The 17,555-nt window shown below is 42.9% G+C and overlaps 1 protein-coding gene across 1 annotated transcript; it reads left to right on the forward strand.

The window, feature by feature from the left end:
- Positions 1-10,516: 10,516 nt before the first annotated feature.
- On the forward strand, positions 10,517-12,851 carry LOC128744409 (facilitated trehalose transporter Tret1-like). Its single transcript, XM_053841405.1, has 6 exons — positions 10,517-10,620; positions 10,689-10,921; positions 11,509-11,983; positions 12,041-12,456; positions 12,515-12,580; positions 12,650-12,851. Exons 1-6 carry the CDS (start codon positions 10,539-10,541, stop codon positions 12,803-12,805), a joined length of 1,428 nt encoding a protein of 475 aa, XP_053697380.1. The 5' UTR covers positions 10,517-10,538; the 3' UTR covers positions 12,806-12,851.
- Positions 12,852-17,555: the final 4,704 nt, after the last annotated feature.

A 17,555-nucleotide genomic window follows, 5' to 3' on the forward strand; every position in this document is an offset into this window, starting at 1 on the left:
TTTTACTATTTTTTCACTAACTTTTTCACAGTCTGTCCTGGCTGGCAGCAGCACCGTCTAGAACTTCACCATATTCTTGCACCATTGAAAAAGAATGGCTTGCAAGCTATTTTGCTCAGTTTTGTATGGCTCAAACTACCCCCGGCCGAAGGAGGCGTAGCTCTACCGCTGTTTGCGAAACGTGTAAATCAATCCACTCACTCGTACACAGCCCAATCTCAACCCGAACGGATCTGCTTTCCGCAAACAATGGCACACTTAGGCAGATTGAGTCTAACCGATCGTGAGTGACTTGCCGAATAGGCGTCTACCGTTTTGATAATGGAACCATTTCAGTCGACGAATCCCAGCTCAGCGGCTTCCGCCGCTGGTCATTAAGCCCTAACGGACTTATTTGCTTATAAGTCATTGATTTACAATCGCTCTGCGGTTGCAATCTGCTTATCGTGAGCTTAGCCCATTTGCAATCGTTTTAATTATTTTTAAATCATACAAAACAAAGAGCGTTTTTTTAAGTATACACAGACGGCACCATCATGTCGTACACAACGGTATGTGTCTGCTCAGATAATTCTGGTGTCACTTTTCATCCGGATTCCGACAAGGGATGATAACTACAAATAATACTTTGACGCAAAACAGCAGCCTTCTTACTGGCACGTGTATAGATTTGATAAACTGTAAACAAACTGCCGTTGCTCATCGTAAGTGGTTACTATTTTGTATTTTATAGTTTCTAGAAAACATATTTTTTGCGGTTTTCATATATCTACATTAACGAGTCAAAGTTGTACATGATTGTTTTGGCGCAGTTCATTCAAAACCAACCACGTGGAATCTGGAAAATACAATTTCATTTAATAATTACCGACGCAGTATTGTTCATCCAAGCTTAGTACCTGCTTTTTCATAGTTGAGGTGTCTAGACGATGATCGGACGGAAGAAGAGGATTAATCCGGGTGCGCATTTGCTATCTAGTGAATCACGGTGCATTAGTGCGACAGAGGGCAGGCTAGAAATTCATTAGGACATATTCATATTAGGCACAAACCTAAGGAAAATCGTTAGCACGCCTCATAAAAAGAAGGTACGGGTATAGATAATCAGAAGACCGGCTCGAGCACCCTTCGATATGGTAAAGATTAGGACAATTTCAATTTTAGCTAACATATAAGTCGTCCCTTTCTCTCCCTTGTAGGCAAGACTATTTTTAACTAATTTACTGTCTGCAGTCTGGAAGACAGGTAGTATATAAGTTATCTCTTTCTGAATGATTATACACAAGAAGTAGAACTATTTAACATAAGCCAACATGTAAGGAATATATATATTTATTTTTACATGCCCGAGGTATTCTATCAGAGGTTCGCAAATTGATTTTAAATGTCCTTTTCAGATTCAGTTTAAACTGTTCTCTTTTTAATAAATAATATCTCCTTTTATGATTTACGTTTACCGATCGGATATCACATCATCACCGATTTGATCGAATAAAGTGATTAAAGTCTCGTGAACAATATTAAAGCATATTCACCCGAATTATTGGTGATATTTTTTTATGCTTTCGTCATTATTTCTTTTCAGTTTATGGCACCACCACTGAGCTTCCACAGTGTTACAAGAAGTTCGAGCGTGTGAAATTTCTGAAACTCATTGCAATTGTATGAACTGATAAAATGTTTAGTTTCACAGATTCCTTTTAAATTTACCATCCTTGTATCACATACTCATTCTAGAATTAGGAAAAAAAATCTCAGCGCTTTTGTCGTTCAATTTTCTTGATCAATGGTCCGGCAGAACAAAGCGCTTTTACTTGTCGCCAGGACAGGTTCTCGTCTATAGCCCGGATGTCGTTGGCTAAACTCCGTCGCCATGAGCCTCTGGGTTTGCCTCTTCTACGCTGTCCTTGTGGATTCCAGTCGAGTGCTGCTCTGCAAACCTCGTTCGCTCCTTTCCTTTCCTCGTACGTAGAATGATCTGGTTTGAACGCCAAATATTTCGCAGACCTGCAAAGGCACCCCGGGCCTTTCTGATCCGTGTGGCTATATCAGTCTTGGTACCACCATCGGGCGTTGTCTGGCTACCAAGATATTAAAAGGCGTCTACTTGCTCAACTTGTTGTCCCGCTACTGTAAAGTTGGTGGAATTGTCAGTGTTCACTACCATAGACTTAGTTTTTGCTACATTGACTGTGAGACCTGCTGCCCGGGAGCTCTCGGAAAGATCATCTAACTTGCTCTGCATATCGTTTCGACGTTGTCTGTACGAGGCTTATGTCTGTACTGAAAACCAGGTATCTGACAAGACGTCATAAGAGGCTCATCGGTAACCAAAAACAGGTCCCTAACAGGATGTCATGCTTTCGTAGCAATGGGTTGTATTCTCAGTCACCTCTGGTCGACTGCTGGATTGCTCAACTGGTCGATTAGACTGCTCGACTAGATTGCTCGACTGGACTGCTTAACTGAACTGCTCGACTGAACTGTTCGATGCTTAATTGGGCAGATCGACTTGACTGCTTGACTGAACAGCTCGATTTAACTGCTCGAGTGGACTACTCGACTTAACTACTCGATTCGAATGCTTGACACATATGCTTGACTCACTACTCGACCCGACTGCTCTGTTCGATTCGACTGCTCGACTGGACTGCTCGACTGGACTGCTCGACTGGACTGCTCGACTGGACTACTATACTGGACAGCATGATTCATCTGCTCGACTAGACTGCTCGACTCAACTGTTCGATTCAACGTTCGACTCAACTACTCGATTCAACTGCTTGATACGACTGGACTACTCGACATAACTGCTCGACTCGGCTGCTCGAATGAGCTGCTTGACTTAACTACTCGATTGAACTATTCGAATCGGCTGCTTGACTCAACTGCTCAACCCGATTGCTCGATTCAACTGCTCGACTAGACTACTCGATTTGATTGTTCGACTCAACTGACGGCTTGATTCAACAACTCGACTGGACTACTCGACTGAACTGATCGACTCAACTGTTCGTCTTAACTGCTCATTTGAACCGCTTGACCCGACTGCTCGACTAAACTGTTTGATTCGAGTGCTCGACTCAACTGCTTGACTAGACTACTCGATTCAACTGCTCGACTGGACTACTCGACTTAACTGCTCAATTAAACTGCTCGACTGAACTGCTCGAATAAACTGCCTGCCTTCTGTTTGATTCGATAGCTCGACTTAACTGCTCGATTCAACTGCTCGGCTGGACTACTCGATTCAACTGCTCGACTTAACCACTCGATTCAACTGTTCGACTCGACCACTCGACTAAACTGTTCGACTCAACTGTTCGACCGGACTGCTTGACTGAACAGCTTGATTGAACTGCTCGACTAGACTGCTCGACTTGACTGTTTGACTCGACTGTTCAACCCAACTGCTTGACTCGATTGCTTGATTCGACTGCTCGACTCGATTGCTTGTCGCGATATCAACTAGTATTTTATAACGATGAGCAACAGCAGCGGTGATCAACTGCAGCCCTATCTCACGCTAGCAGCAAGCCGTATGGGGTCGGACAAGACGCCGTCGTGCAAAACCTTGCACGAGAACACCTAGTGCTTAGCCTCGATGAGATGGACTAGCATATCTGGAACTCCTCTACGCCTATGCGCCCCAGATGTTTTCGTGGTTTTGTCGGTCAAACGCTTGTTCGAAATCAACGGACACCTGCAGAAAAGAGTCGAGGAATTCGTTGATCTGCTCCAATATAATGCAGAGCGTTGTGATAAATATGGTCTACGCATGATCGGCCAGCACGGAATTCAGCTTGCTGCCGCTGGAGAGTAGCGTTGATCTTCTCCTGGGCCCGGTTGAGAATTATCTTACAGAGGACTTTGAGAGTAATACAGAGCAACGCGAGACCACGCCAATTACCGCATTCAATTAGGTCTCCTTTTTTAAGGACTTTGACCAATATGTTCTGCATCCAGTTCACCGGAAAAGTTGCAGTTTACTATATAATTCTGAAAAGCTGATGCATCACCAGGGCTAACAGTGGCTGCTTCAATTTAATCCAGCGATGGCCTCTCAGAGTATACGCGATTATTGCGTTGAACTACTGGCGTCATACGCTGTTGGTTTTGTTGGTCTCTGACATTTGAAACACGGAAAAGTTGTTCAAAATGTTCAGCCCATCGCTTAAGCTGTTCTCTACGGTCAGTCAGTAGTTGACCAGCTCTGTCCTTTAGTGGCATCTTTGTATTCATTCTGGCGCTTAGTGGCGTACAACAAACGGATATCACCATTGTCGGCGGCGGTTACCCCTTGTTCGGTTGAGGAATTCGTCCAGGCTCGCTTGTCCCACCTACAAGCTCGTTTAGCAGCCATCTCCTGCTCGACCTATCGTTGACAGGCAGCTGTCTTAGCCGATCTGGTTTGCGCTCGTTTAATGCCGGTTTACACCACTCTCTTCGTCGATCGTCAATTTTCCTCCAAGTTTCATCAGAGATCCACTCCCTCCGCCCGCTGCGCACTTTACCGAGGGTTTCGTCACTGGTCATGACGAGGACGTTCCTGATGCCGGTCCATTGCTTTTCGACGATTCCACCAGGTGACAACTCCGAGACTCGGGATTTAAGTTGTTCGACAAAGGGCCCTTTCACCTCAAGATTCTCCAATCGGCGGACGTCGATGCGGTACGTAACTTTCTCTTCCCGTCGTTGGACAAGGTGATGGTCAGATGTAATATCAGCGCTGCGTTTGTTGCGTATACATTAAGAAGGCTCCTTCGCCATTTTCGGCTGATGCAGATGTGGTCGATTTGGTTTTCTGTTCGGCCGCCGCGGGAAACCCACGTAACTTTATGTGCTGATCTATGGGGAAAGAGGAATCCACCAATGACCATGTTGTAATAACCACATAATTCTGTAAGCGGCTCCTCGTTGTCGCTCATCTCTCCTAGGCCTTGGCGTCCTACGACGCGTTCAAGGTTCACGATGTTTGAGCCAATCATCGCGATGAAGTCACACCCGAGTGGATTTGGATGTTCCCTTTCGGGATTTGTTCAATCACGCTGTTCAGCTGGCTGTAGAAACTCTTTTTCTCCTGCAGGCCGGCAGCATCTGTTGTCGCATGGCACTGGATTGCTGTAAGGTTTCTAACCCGTGTTCTGAATCTGGCAACGATTATTCTTTCATTTATCGGCTCCCACTTCATCAGAGCCGCATGTGCCCCTGGGATCAATGGGAATCCAACTCCTCTTTCTCGAGTAGCATTTTCACCTCGTATGTTAGAGTAGAGCAAGGCTTGCCCAGATGATGTCTTGTGTTCGCCAGTACCGGGCCAGCAGACCTCGCTCAGCCCCAGGATTTCAAGCTTCAGGCCGCCAGCTTTCCTTGCAAATTGAGCCAGCTTGCCCTGCTGGGCAAGGGTCAGTATACACCATGTTCCGATTCGTGTCGTGTGTTTTTATGCTAAACTTACTTACTTACTTATTCAGCCGAGAGCCGGGGTTGCTCTGGCCGTATCGAGAATTCCTCTCGATTGTGCTCGGTCCTGGGCTACTCGTCGCCAATTCGTTGAGCGTCTCGACACACGCAAGTCGGCTTCAACCTGGTCGAGCCATCGTGCACGTTGAGCCCCTTTATTCCTGGTGCCGGTTGGCTTCTTGAAGAGAACGGATTTCACTATACAGTCGTCCGGCATCCTTGCGACGTGGCCGGCCCACCGTAGTCTCCCAACTTTCGCCAGGTGTACGATGGGAATCTCTACAAGCTGTGCCTGTAGCTCGTGATTCATATGTGTTCGCCACTCTCCGCTTTCCGTTTGTACTCCGTCAAAAATAGTCCGCAACACCTTTCGTTCAAAAACGGCAAGTGCACTTATGTTTTCAGTAAGCAAAGTTACTGTTTGAAGTCCGTACAGGACTACCGGTCTTATTAGCGTTTTTACACTGTCTGCTTTGTGCGGCGGCGTATGCTCCTAGGTCGAAACGTCTTGCGGAAGGAAAAGTAGGCTCCATTTCCAGCTTGAATGCGTCGTTTGATCTTCTTACTCGTATTATTGTCGGCGGTGACCAGAGATCCCAAATATACGAACTCATCAACCACTTCCATTTCATCGCCGTCAATAGTCACTGTCCGTGGGAGGCAAACGTTACTTTCTCGGGAGCCTCGTCCTACCATATATTTGGTTTTTGACGCATTAATTTGTAATCCTATCCTTCGTTTTTAGTCTGGCGTAGATTGCCTCTGCCGTCTCACGGTTTCTAGTAATGATGTCGAGATCGTCTGCAAAGGCTAGGAGTTGGCTATTCTTGCTGAAAATCGTTCCGTTCGTTTCGATGCCCGCTCGCCGGATCACACCTTCAATAGCGATATTGAATAACATATAGGACCGTCCATCTCCTTGCTGTAACCCTCTGCGCGATTCAAAAGGATTTGAGAGTGTCCCCGAAACGCTCACTTAGAACATCACTCGTTCCAGAGTAGCTTTGATCAGCCGCGTCAGTTTGTCCAGAAAACCTTACTCGTGCATTAACTGCCATAGCTGTTTGCGTTCAACGGTATCGTATGCTGCTCTGAAATCCACGAAAGTATGATGCATGGGCATATTGTACTCTCGACATTTCTGAAGAATTAGTTGGAGAGTAAAAATTTGATCCGTAGTAGCACGGGCCCCCATAAAGTCCGAAATCTCTTGCTATTGGGGATCGACGACGCATCAAAATCTGGGAGAGCACCTTGTAGGCAGCGTTGACCAGCGTAATACTGCGGTAGTTACAGCAGTCTAGCCGGTCGCACTTTTTGTAGGTGGGACAGACTACGCCCTTCATCCACTCCTCCGGTAGTTTCTCTTCTTCCCAAATCCTTGAAATCAGCCAGTGAAGTGCCGTTGCTAGCGGTTCTTGGCCATTTTTGTAGAGTTCTGTCCGGAGTCGGTCCTTTCCGGCGGCTCTATTATTCTTCAGCAGACCGATTTCTCGTCGGATCTCTTCGAGATCGGGAGCCGGTATGCTGTTGTCGTTTGTAGGTACTCCGAAGTTAACTTCCATTGCGTCTCCTGCTGCTATATCGCCGTTGAGGTGCTCATCGAAGAACTGTTTCCACCTGTCGACCACGGCGCGCTCGTTTGTGATTAGATCCCATCCCTCGTCCCTACACATGTCAGGTTTTGGTGTGTGGGCCTTGCGAGTTTGGATCACCTTCTCGTTAAACTTGCGGGTGTCATTAGCCCGGAATAGTTGTTCTAGCTCCTCACGATCTCTGTCCAACTGCTGGTGGTTTTTTCTCCTCAGGATCGTGCTCAACTCATTCCTCGCTCGAAGATACTTGGCCAAATTCTCTCTCGTGGATATGCTCAGATAGTTTTCCCAAGCTCTTTTTCCCTCTCTATCACTTCTTGGCATTCTCCGTCAAACCAATCATTTCGTGCCATCGAGGTTTCCACACCTAGCACCGCGGTTGCGGCCTCGTTGACGGCCGAGCTTATCCTACTCCATCCGGTTTCGAGGATCGAAGCATCTAGCTCCACAGAGGAAGGCAGAGCATCATCCAGTACGCGCGCGTAGTTTTCAGCAGTTCGCAGGTTGTCTAGTTGCCGAATGTTTAGCCGAGGAGGGCGACTTTGTCGCGCGGTATAAACCGTCGATAGTTTTGAGTGCACATGTACTGCTACTAGGTAGTGGTCCGAGTCAATATCCGCACACCGTAGGGAGCATACGTTGGTGATGTTCGAGAAAAACCGGTTCTCGATGAGAATATGGTCGATTTGGGTCGATGTTCGTTGATCAGGTGATTTCCAGGTGGCCTTGTGGATATCTTTGTAAGGAAAGAAGATGGTTTTGATCACCAAACCTCGGGAAGCCGCAAAGTTGATGCATCGCTTGCCGTTATCGTTCGTCTCGGTGTGTAGGCTATGGGGTCCGATCACCGGTCTATAGATTGCTTCCCTGCCGACCTGGGCGTTCATATCCCCGATGATGATCTTGATGTCCCTTGGTGAGCAGCTGTCGTACGTTGCCTCCAGCTGCGCATAGAACCCTTCCTTCTCGTCGTCGGGTCAATCGTCGTGTGTACACTGCACGTTTATGATGGTATAATTGAAGAAACGGCCTTTTATCCTCAACACGCACATCCTCTCGTTGATCACTTTCCAGTCCAATACTACGCCCAACACTATGAAGCCCGTTCCCAGCTCGTTGGTCGCTTCACCACTTTGGAAAAATTGGGTTTTGCCGCCTCTACACCTTCTCGCCTTTGCGACAGATCTCCTGCAGTACCACGATGCCAAACTTTCGGGGTTCTAGCTGTCGCTATCAACGAAATTTAGCGATCTGCAGTTCCATGTACCGAGTCACCATTCTATGTCCTTATTTCATTGCCTTGGTCCATTGGTTACGGCTGGTACCACGTAGAGGTAGAGGTAGGAGTTGCTAGATAAGAGGTAAGGACCATAATGGGATCTGTTTTGCGCATTATTCAACCATTTCCCAACCTTTTACCAACTTTTACTAACCTTTTATGCTAAAGGTCGTTGCTAATAATCCAGATCGATTTCTTATTTTCATTTTCTGTAACGTAGAAATGTCGGGTACAGGAGGATGTTAGGTCCGGTCCCTATCTCTATCCCGCTAACGGGACTGCCATCTTAGTATCGGCTTTGTACAACACAAGTATGGAGATTCAACTATGCGTTCAAGCTGGAAATCGAGCTTACGTTTCTCTTCGCAAGACGTTTCGATCAAGGAGCATTCACTGCCGCACAAATCTGACGATGTGCAAAATGCTAATTAGACCAGTAGTCCTCTATGGACTTGAGACAATAACTTTGCTTACGGAAGACATACTTGCCTTATTTGAACAAAAAGTGTTGCGACTTTTTTTTGGCGGAGTACAAACGGATAGCGGAGAGTTGCGTAGGTGTATGAACCACGAATCGTAGGCACTACTTGGAGAGATTCTCATCGTACACCTCGCGAGAGTTGGGAGACTACGGTGAACCGGCCACGTCGCAAGGATGCCGAACGACTGTGAAGGGAAATATGTTCTCTTCAAGAACTCCACTAGATGGCTCGGCCTGGTTGAATCCAGTTTGCGTGCGTCGAGACGCTCAGCGAATTGACGACAAGTAGCCCAGTGCAGACCCAGACCGAGTTCAGTGGAGAGGAATTCTTGATGTGGCAAGAGCCAACTCGGCTCTTTGCTGGTAGAATGATACGGTATATCTAGTACTTTCTGTTGAACGTCATATATCATCAGAAATAAGAAGTACAAGCTCCTAAACACCGAAATTTTACCCGAGGGTCCAATACTAGTAGAGGGTCCACGGTCCACTATAGGTTAACGTACCCTATATGCCTACGCACGTGATAATTCTACTTAACTATAAAGCAAAACATTGCAATATTTATTTTCATGGTAGAATAGATCCGTTACGTTGTAGCCAAGTTGAAATTTTATTTTCATTGAAAACCCAAACAGCCAGTAACGTTTTGATCATGATTCATGATCAATGAGAAAGTGCACTGGGAGTACTGATTGGAAATATTGGTATCAACAATTTTGATTCATAAAGTGGAAGCTTTGTACAACAAACCAATTTGTTATGCTATAAGTTCATCAAAACAAAAGAAAAACTGTGATTAAATGGCACTCGTTACTTGTCCCAAGTAGCACACATTAGGTCCATTTAGTTGAAGCAACCGAATTACGACTGAAATTAGTCATAATTCGGTTACCACAACTACTTTGTAACAACCGTGCTAGTAGGGGTACGCATATGAGATTTTTCTATGAATTCATAAGGTGTTGCATGGGAAGTTTTCTTTGAGACATGCTTTGTTTCGACAAAAAACTACGTCAGCGATAAAAGTAAGCCCAACACAAACTAGTAAAGTTCAAACGCCTTTTTTGCGAAATAATTTGAGTCGTACTAATAGCTTATGGAGAAAGCAACTCGAAACTGTAAATATTGAACCTATCGTACGCCGGTAGGTTGACAGAGTAGGTAAGCTTAGAGGTGATTTGTTCTCACCTAACCGGACGCCTGTTAATTTTAATAGTACTATCAGCACAAATGCGCCATATAACGTGATGTTCGCTATTTATTTCTTATTATCATGATCACCAACCACCGTTGCGTTGTATGGATTGCGCGGGATGTTGTTTTCTCTGTAAACTGGAGCCTCAATGTGCTCTGGCCATGAATTTCTCGACAACAAAAATCTTCTAGATTAGTTGGCACAGTTGGTTACCGTTCAATTGATGAGAAAATTGAACGATTTCAGACAAACCGATTGAACATCTTCGCCTTGCTAAGATCTTATGGCGTCCGCCACCGTTCTCTATTGGGTTTTGGAACTCTTATAAATTATAATAATTTCATGACTACTTAATATGTTAGACAATAATTACCTATGGAAGCGATATCAACTTATGCCCAGTAAATTTCCCACTGTAGACCGTCCGCGAAATGTTGCTGATACTGAGTGTAAACACCAGAAACGCTCATTGCAGCACCTAACCATTCCGGGCGTGAATAATTGTGCTGAATCGAATCCAAAATGGTGCACCATCCCGTTCCGGCAGCGGCGGAAAATTTACCATTCAAATCCATCCGCAACCAATTCCTGGCAGCGCTAGCCGGTAAGTTTCGGTGCCACAGAATAATTCGTTCACAACCGATTCCATATCCTCCACCGTGTCGTCGGCAGTGAACATCATAACCCTTGGCCACGGTGCGGCTCTCGGTTGGGTATCGCCTTTCCTGCCCTACCTGCAGTCAAACGGAACTCACCTCACGACCGGACCGGTGACCATCGAGCAAGCTTCCTGGATCGGTTCGACCATCTGTTTCGGCGGATTAATCGGTGCTCCGACGTTCGGACTGTTGGCCGACCGGTTGGGAAAACGTCTCGGTTTGCAGCTGCTTGCAGTTCCACATCTGGTGAGTGGTTACCTGCTAAATGCAACAGACCATGATTTGCATTTTGGATGCGAATGTGTGTGCACGATTCCGTGCGTGTACAAACGGTACCAGCTGATTATGCCAAAATGATATTTCACTTCGAATTCACTCGTTACATAATCTGCCAGTTCCGTTGAGATACTTACGTTCAAAAATTCATTCGTCATCTTTGTTTATAACCTAGTGATTACAGGGTTTGCTTGTTTAAGCAAAAAGTACCAAATGTATGTGGCTCTCTGACGTTATTAGTTTATTACTAATCCTGAATAATCTTGTTCATGCAATCAATGTATATTGTATATTTTTGATTTGTCTAGACACGATTGCTGATGCAGGTTTTGTTTAATTCAACTAACCCTTCATTCATCTTTTGAATCAACTTTAATGTCATACATTAAGAGCTAAATATTCAAACCAAATTGGTGCATATTCGTTTGAGCAAAGGCCGCGAAGGCTAAATTGACCCTAAGGAAAACTGAAACAGGAAATACAGATATTTCTAGGGCACGATTTGACTTCGATTGCAGTTTACGTGCAATAAGCCTGACCTATCTATCAACCCGTAGGCTTTCTGGCTATGCATACTGCTAGGCACCAACGTTTACCATCTCTACTTGGGACGAATCCTGGCCGGATGCGCCGGCGGCGGCATTCTTCGAGCTATTCCACTCTACATTGCCGACATCGCCGACTGCAAGCTGCGTGGAATGCTGGGTTCGATGCTGGTCATCACGCTGAACGTAGGCATTCTGACCGGATTTATTCTCGGAAACTTTCTGGAATATTTCACCGTTCCGGTTGTGATGCTAGCCATCCCGGTGATATTCGTCCTGGCAACCTGTTTTCTTCCCGAAACCCCGTACTGTCTGCTGCTGCAGAATCGAACCGAAAAAGCCGAACGATCACTGATGTTCTATCGAGGAATCACTGGATACTTTCAGAAGTCACCGGAATTTTGCCGAGAGCTAGATCAGCTGAAGAAGGTAGTGAAGGTTGAAGAAGAATCACACGAACAAAATATGCTGAGGTGGAAAGATTTTTGTAAGATTGGATTACTTTTTTAAGAACGAAACTTCCTTAAAGAAACTCTTTTTGTAGGTACGAAACCAGCTCAAAAAGGGTTGTGCATTGGAATTTTCCTAATGCTGCTGAATCAGTTCAGTGGAGCTCTGGCCATTATCACGTACTCGGCAACAATTTTCCAAGAGTCTGGATCGGATCTGACGCCGAACGTGTCCTCAATCATAGTTGCGCTGATTCAGTTGATCGGAACGGGAGTGTCCTTCGCACTAGTGGACAACATAGGACGTAAAGTTTTAATGCTGATCTCAACGATTGGCACCGCTGCTGGCCTGTTTTCCATGGGCCTTTTTTCCTACCTACAAGAAAATGGTTTCGATCTCAGTCAGCTTCAGTCGTTACCAATCATTAGTCTATCTTTTACGATTTTGCTCTCATCGATAGGAATCCTTCCCCTGCCATTTGTGATACTGGCCGAGGTGTTGCCACAAAAGGTAAGATTTTCCCTATTTACGGTATACCTATGAACCACTAATCAAATCGAATTTTCAGATAAGGAACGTTGGCAGCACGATTAGCATTACAATGGTAGCGTCATGTGCTTTTATGGTACTAAAGGTAATTCATTAAATTTATTACTTACACCCGACATCCAATAATTATGATGACATATTGTTTTCATTATAGCTTTTTCCAATAATGATGGATCAAATTAAACTGTTCGGAACGATGTGGGTGCTCTCGTCTATATGTTTCCTGGCAATTTTCTTCATACTGTTTGTGATTCCGGAAACAAAAGGGAAAAATTTAATTACTGTTGAAAGCACTAACGAATCAGTTTAAAACACACTTATTTTTATAATTTGAGTTTCTTTTTTTAGTGTATATGTACTGAAAAGTAAACGAGTTTATCGAAAATAAATTGTTGTGCAATTGTACTTAGGATAATGAGAAAAGATGTAAATATTATTAAAAATAGATTAAATTAATAACTCAAGCAGAGTAAAACCTTTGATCCCTAGTTTAAACCATGAGTGACATAGAGAAAAAAACTATAAAATATCCTTTTCAAAACCCATAAAAAATAATGTAATGGTTGCTCTCACTTTCCTTCAGTTTTTCCTCTTTTTCAGTAATTTTCTTTTTTTTCTGTCCCGTGTTTCCTGTTTCATTATTCTGGCCTTTCCTCGTTCCCTGTCCCATTTTTTTTCTTATTTTCATGCCTCTACTCGTCTTTTCCCGTTTCCCGTCCTTCTCTTCTCTTCTCGGATCTTCTCTTTTTTGTTTTTTTTTCGTTTTCAGTTTTCGTTTTTTTCTAACTCTTTTCCTACTCGATTTCCGCCTGTTCTGTTTTTCTTCTTTTTGATACCCGACAAGAACCTCCCATTTTTCGTCCTTTTCTTTTCCGTTTTACCTTTAGTCTGTTTTTTTCTGTTTTTCTTTTCTACTTTTTCTGTCCCATTTTCCCATTTTTTGTCCCATCTTCCTCATTCTATATGTCATTTGACCTGTTTTCCTCGTTTCCTCTATCAGTCTCTCTCTGTCTTTATTTTTTCTTTTTTGGTTTCTGTTGTTTTATGTTCCAGATTCCTTTCCTTGTTACGTTTTCCCACTGTTTCTATTTTGCTGTCCCACTTGTCGCCCATTTTCTGAGTCCTGATTTTCTTCTGCTCCATTTTTCCTCTTGTCATATCTCGTTTTGTGTAATTTTATTTTTCTTCGGCGTTGGTTTTTGTTTTCTTAACTTTTCTACTCCTTTTTAAGTCAAGACTAAAACACGAGGTTGGTCTATCCCATAGGAATTGAACCTGTAACCAGGGTTGCCACATGCACAGATTATTCTGTGTTTCACAGATATTTGAAAGAAATCGCCTGTGCAGAATCTGTATGCATAGATAACAGATTTTCGCCAATTACACAGATTAAACAGATTTGTCAGCTTTGACAAGAGAGTAAAAGATACGGAAATAGTCAGCAAAATGACTCTCTGTCTCTCTCACTTATTTTTTTGCATTGGACAGATTTTTGCACCTCGCTGTACAGGTGGCCAGTTTTTTCCAACAAAAAATACAGAACTATATGTGGCATCCCTGCCTATAGCCCGAACATCCGCGTTGAGAATCGCGGCTAACACGCTAATGAACGAACAACGTCGCTTGTAATGATGGCCGGTAATCGCTCGATTAATCGAGTAATCGATTAGAGCATGGAATAATGGAATAATTTGTAATCGAATACTGCCGGCACGAGTAATTCCATAATCGAATAGTTCAAGGGAGATAAAAAATGCGAATAATCCCCATTAATCGTTCATAATCGTCCGATTAATCGAATTTTTTAACCGAATTATTCGAATACAGGGATACCTCGATATAAGACAATTTATAATTTCAAAAAGTTGTCTTATACCGAAATTGTTTTATATCGAAACATGATTTTTTCAAGCATTTTTGCATTAGCACACGCCAATTTTGCTCTATGTTGTGTGTTTACGTTTTTTGAACTATTTATTATTGTTTGAGCTATTAGTTTTTTACAATTTTTAGCATTATTTAGAAATAATGAACATCTTTAGGGCGCCGTTTTTGGATTGGAAAATTGGCTCAGGTGTCCTTACCAACTATATCAAAGGAATTTGTCTTATATCGAGGTAAAAATTGTCTTATATCGAGGTTGTTTTATAACGAGGTTGTCTTATATCGAGGTATCCCTGTATTTGTGGTCGAATACTGCTAGCACGATTACTGAACTAATCGATTAGTGCATACAACGCTAACCGATTAATCGGTAATCGAATAATTGAAAATTTCGGACATCACTAGTCACTTGCACTGCCTTGTAAGTGACAAGTGTCTGTACAGTTTCGTCGTCCCGGTTAGTAAAAACGAGTTAAAACTTCTCAATTCGGTGGTTCGATTATAATAGATCGAGGAAGAGGCACTCGCACTATAAATAACCCAACCCACCAGATGGTGGAGTTTGAAGATACGTCGCATACGGCGCACGCTTAATAAGGGGGTTGTGCAATCTCCTTTTGTCCAGCGCCTCTATGATTCAATGGTACTTCAAACTACCAACGAGTCACATGCCCTGGCCCTGGATCGATTCCGGTTATAATCTCAGGTGGGAGCCGCCCATTTTTTTTATTCTATATTAGAGAGGGTTTCAGCCTGCGGCTGGTTCGCCTCTTGGCCGCCCATTTGGCATAAAGTCATTTGTCATAATACTATTTGGCATAACGCCAATTGGCATAATCCATTTGGCATAATCATAAGGGGCCATTTGGCATAATTCCTCAAACATTATTTTATGACCTAATGGGCGCTTTTCTAGATGATTCAGGGCGAGCCAGCCGCAGCTACCAAAGTTATGAAAAAATCAAATTATAAGGTACCCTTGTCGCTCTATTACATAATAAAAAATCAAGTGCCTATCATTGCTAACCCTCTATTTAATAGATATGCACCAAAATACCTCAATTGCCTAAAACCAACAAGTTTTATGATGTCGCAAGATTTCCGTAACGAATCTTTCAAATTAAATGAGTTATAACAGTTTAAAGCTGAAAAGGTACCCGGTAAAATGTTGCACACATAAAGGTTAAGCACCAAACAACGAAATCTGGTTAGATTATCAATTATGCCAAAAAGTCGTTATGTCAAATAACATTATACCAAATGATCATTATGCCAAATGATCATTATGCCAAAAGACAGTTATGCCAAATGTATTTATGCCATATGACGTTATGCCAAATGGCCCTTTATGATTATGCCAAATGTCTTTATGCCATATAGGGTAGCCCCATCTCAGGTTATAGCATGGTTCAACCCATGCATCTTCCAGTATTGGACAAAGAGTAGGAGTCACAACGACTAATTGTTAAGCGTAGCTACTAATAACCCCTCTCCCCTCTCTCTCCTTTCCACTCTTTCTCCTTCACTTTAAAATTTCATTACTTTCTTCTACCGTCCCTTCATCAATTGTAAAAGAACTACCGTTTCCTAAAATAATAATATTCTATTCTGTTTTTCATTTTTGTCCGTTCTCCAACAAACATCGAAGTTGAATTAAAATGCTACTGATTTGGTTACAGCTGATTTAACTCTGAATACAGGTGGCAGACGCTGAATAAATTTAAGCAAAGGGCTCTGTATTCTATACGTGTTTAAGTAGCCAACTAATGCGCTGTAAACCAGCTGCTTCACATAATAGTGTCACAAGCAGGTTAGGCGCATCTTCAACCTCTCTATAACCCGTCAATATTCTCAATAATTGTGCTACACTAGCTGAATAAACGATTTGTCATCTTAATAAACAGCCCTCTCACGTAACATTTATGTGCTGATTAAACATTTTAGCAGCCATTATTATTCAGCCATAGCTGAATATGCATCGAATAAAACTTATGAAAACAATTCTACAATACTTATTCAGCCGAAATTGGAGAACTTAAACAACCTATTTCGTTTGAGGCAGAAAAAAAACACTTGTTAAGCAATTATATCGCCCTTTATATACCCTCTCTGCGCCTTGTTTTCAGCTTTGCACAAATTGGTTATTTGAAAACACGCAAAAGCCTCTATTAAGCTACACTACAGCTTCAAAGCAGCTATTAGCAAGCCCGAAGCTTAACTTAGATGTTTAGGAGCTGAAAACAGGTTTTATTTCTAAAACTAAACCATAGTTCAGCCACAGGTAGAATAAATTCAGCTATAAAGGCGTTTAATCAGCCTGAAATTGTTACTTGGGTAGCTGCTTTCAAAGCTGCAATGGAGCTTAATAGAGGCTTTTGCGTGTTTTTAACAAACCAATTTGCGCAATGCTGTCAATTCTATTTTTAGAACGAGAAATAGTTTTGCAATGCTTTTTCAGTCACTTAATCAATGTCTCATCAACCTTTATGCAGCTAAAAAATAATCTATTTTTAAATTTAAAAAATGGAACGCGTCATATTTATTTTGCTTTGGCACCACAAGCTATATTTTTAATTTTCGAATAACTTGAATTCGCATATGCAAGCTAAATAAAAATGCGTGTCGTGATTTTTCGGGAAACCACAATCTTCTGATTTAATTTCACTTTCCAATGAAATTCTGCTATTTATATTTATTCATGACAAATACGTATTTCACCTACGACTTGCAGGCTTCATCAGTGTCGGTTTTCGAAAAATCTTGTACACTGGATCGCCTTGCTGTTTACGAGTTGGTTTAGAGCGATCCAAGCTGCATACCCAAGTAACAATTTGAGTTTTATTATACTCTTATGATGGCATTTAAGACCAAAACTGGTCTTGAAGACCACCATAAGAGTACAATAAAACTCACATTGTTGCTGGGTAAAGTAAGCACTCAAATGGTGTTTGACCAAGCGATGTTTAAGCTACTTTAAGTTTTTCCAAACCAGCTTTCCTCCAAAGCTGATAAACAAGCTTTCCTCCAAAGCTGATAAACAAGCTTAATAGCGGGTTTTTCTAAACAAACAACTAAACAATCCGCTTCTAAACAGCCATAAACGTAGAACCGTTTTACGGTTGCTTAAAGGTGTTAAAGTGGCTTTATAAACCAGTAGACGCTTTCATTAGGCTCAC

Source organism: Sabethes cyaneus, chromosome 3 (assembly GCF_943734655.1).
Source record: "Sabethes cyaneus chromosome 3, idSabCyanKW18_F2, whole genome shotgun sequence".
Classification (NCBI taxonomy): Eukaryota; Metazoa; Arthropoda; class Insecta; order Diptera; family Culicidae; genus Sabethes; species Sabethes cyaneus.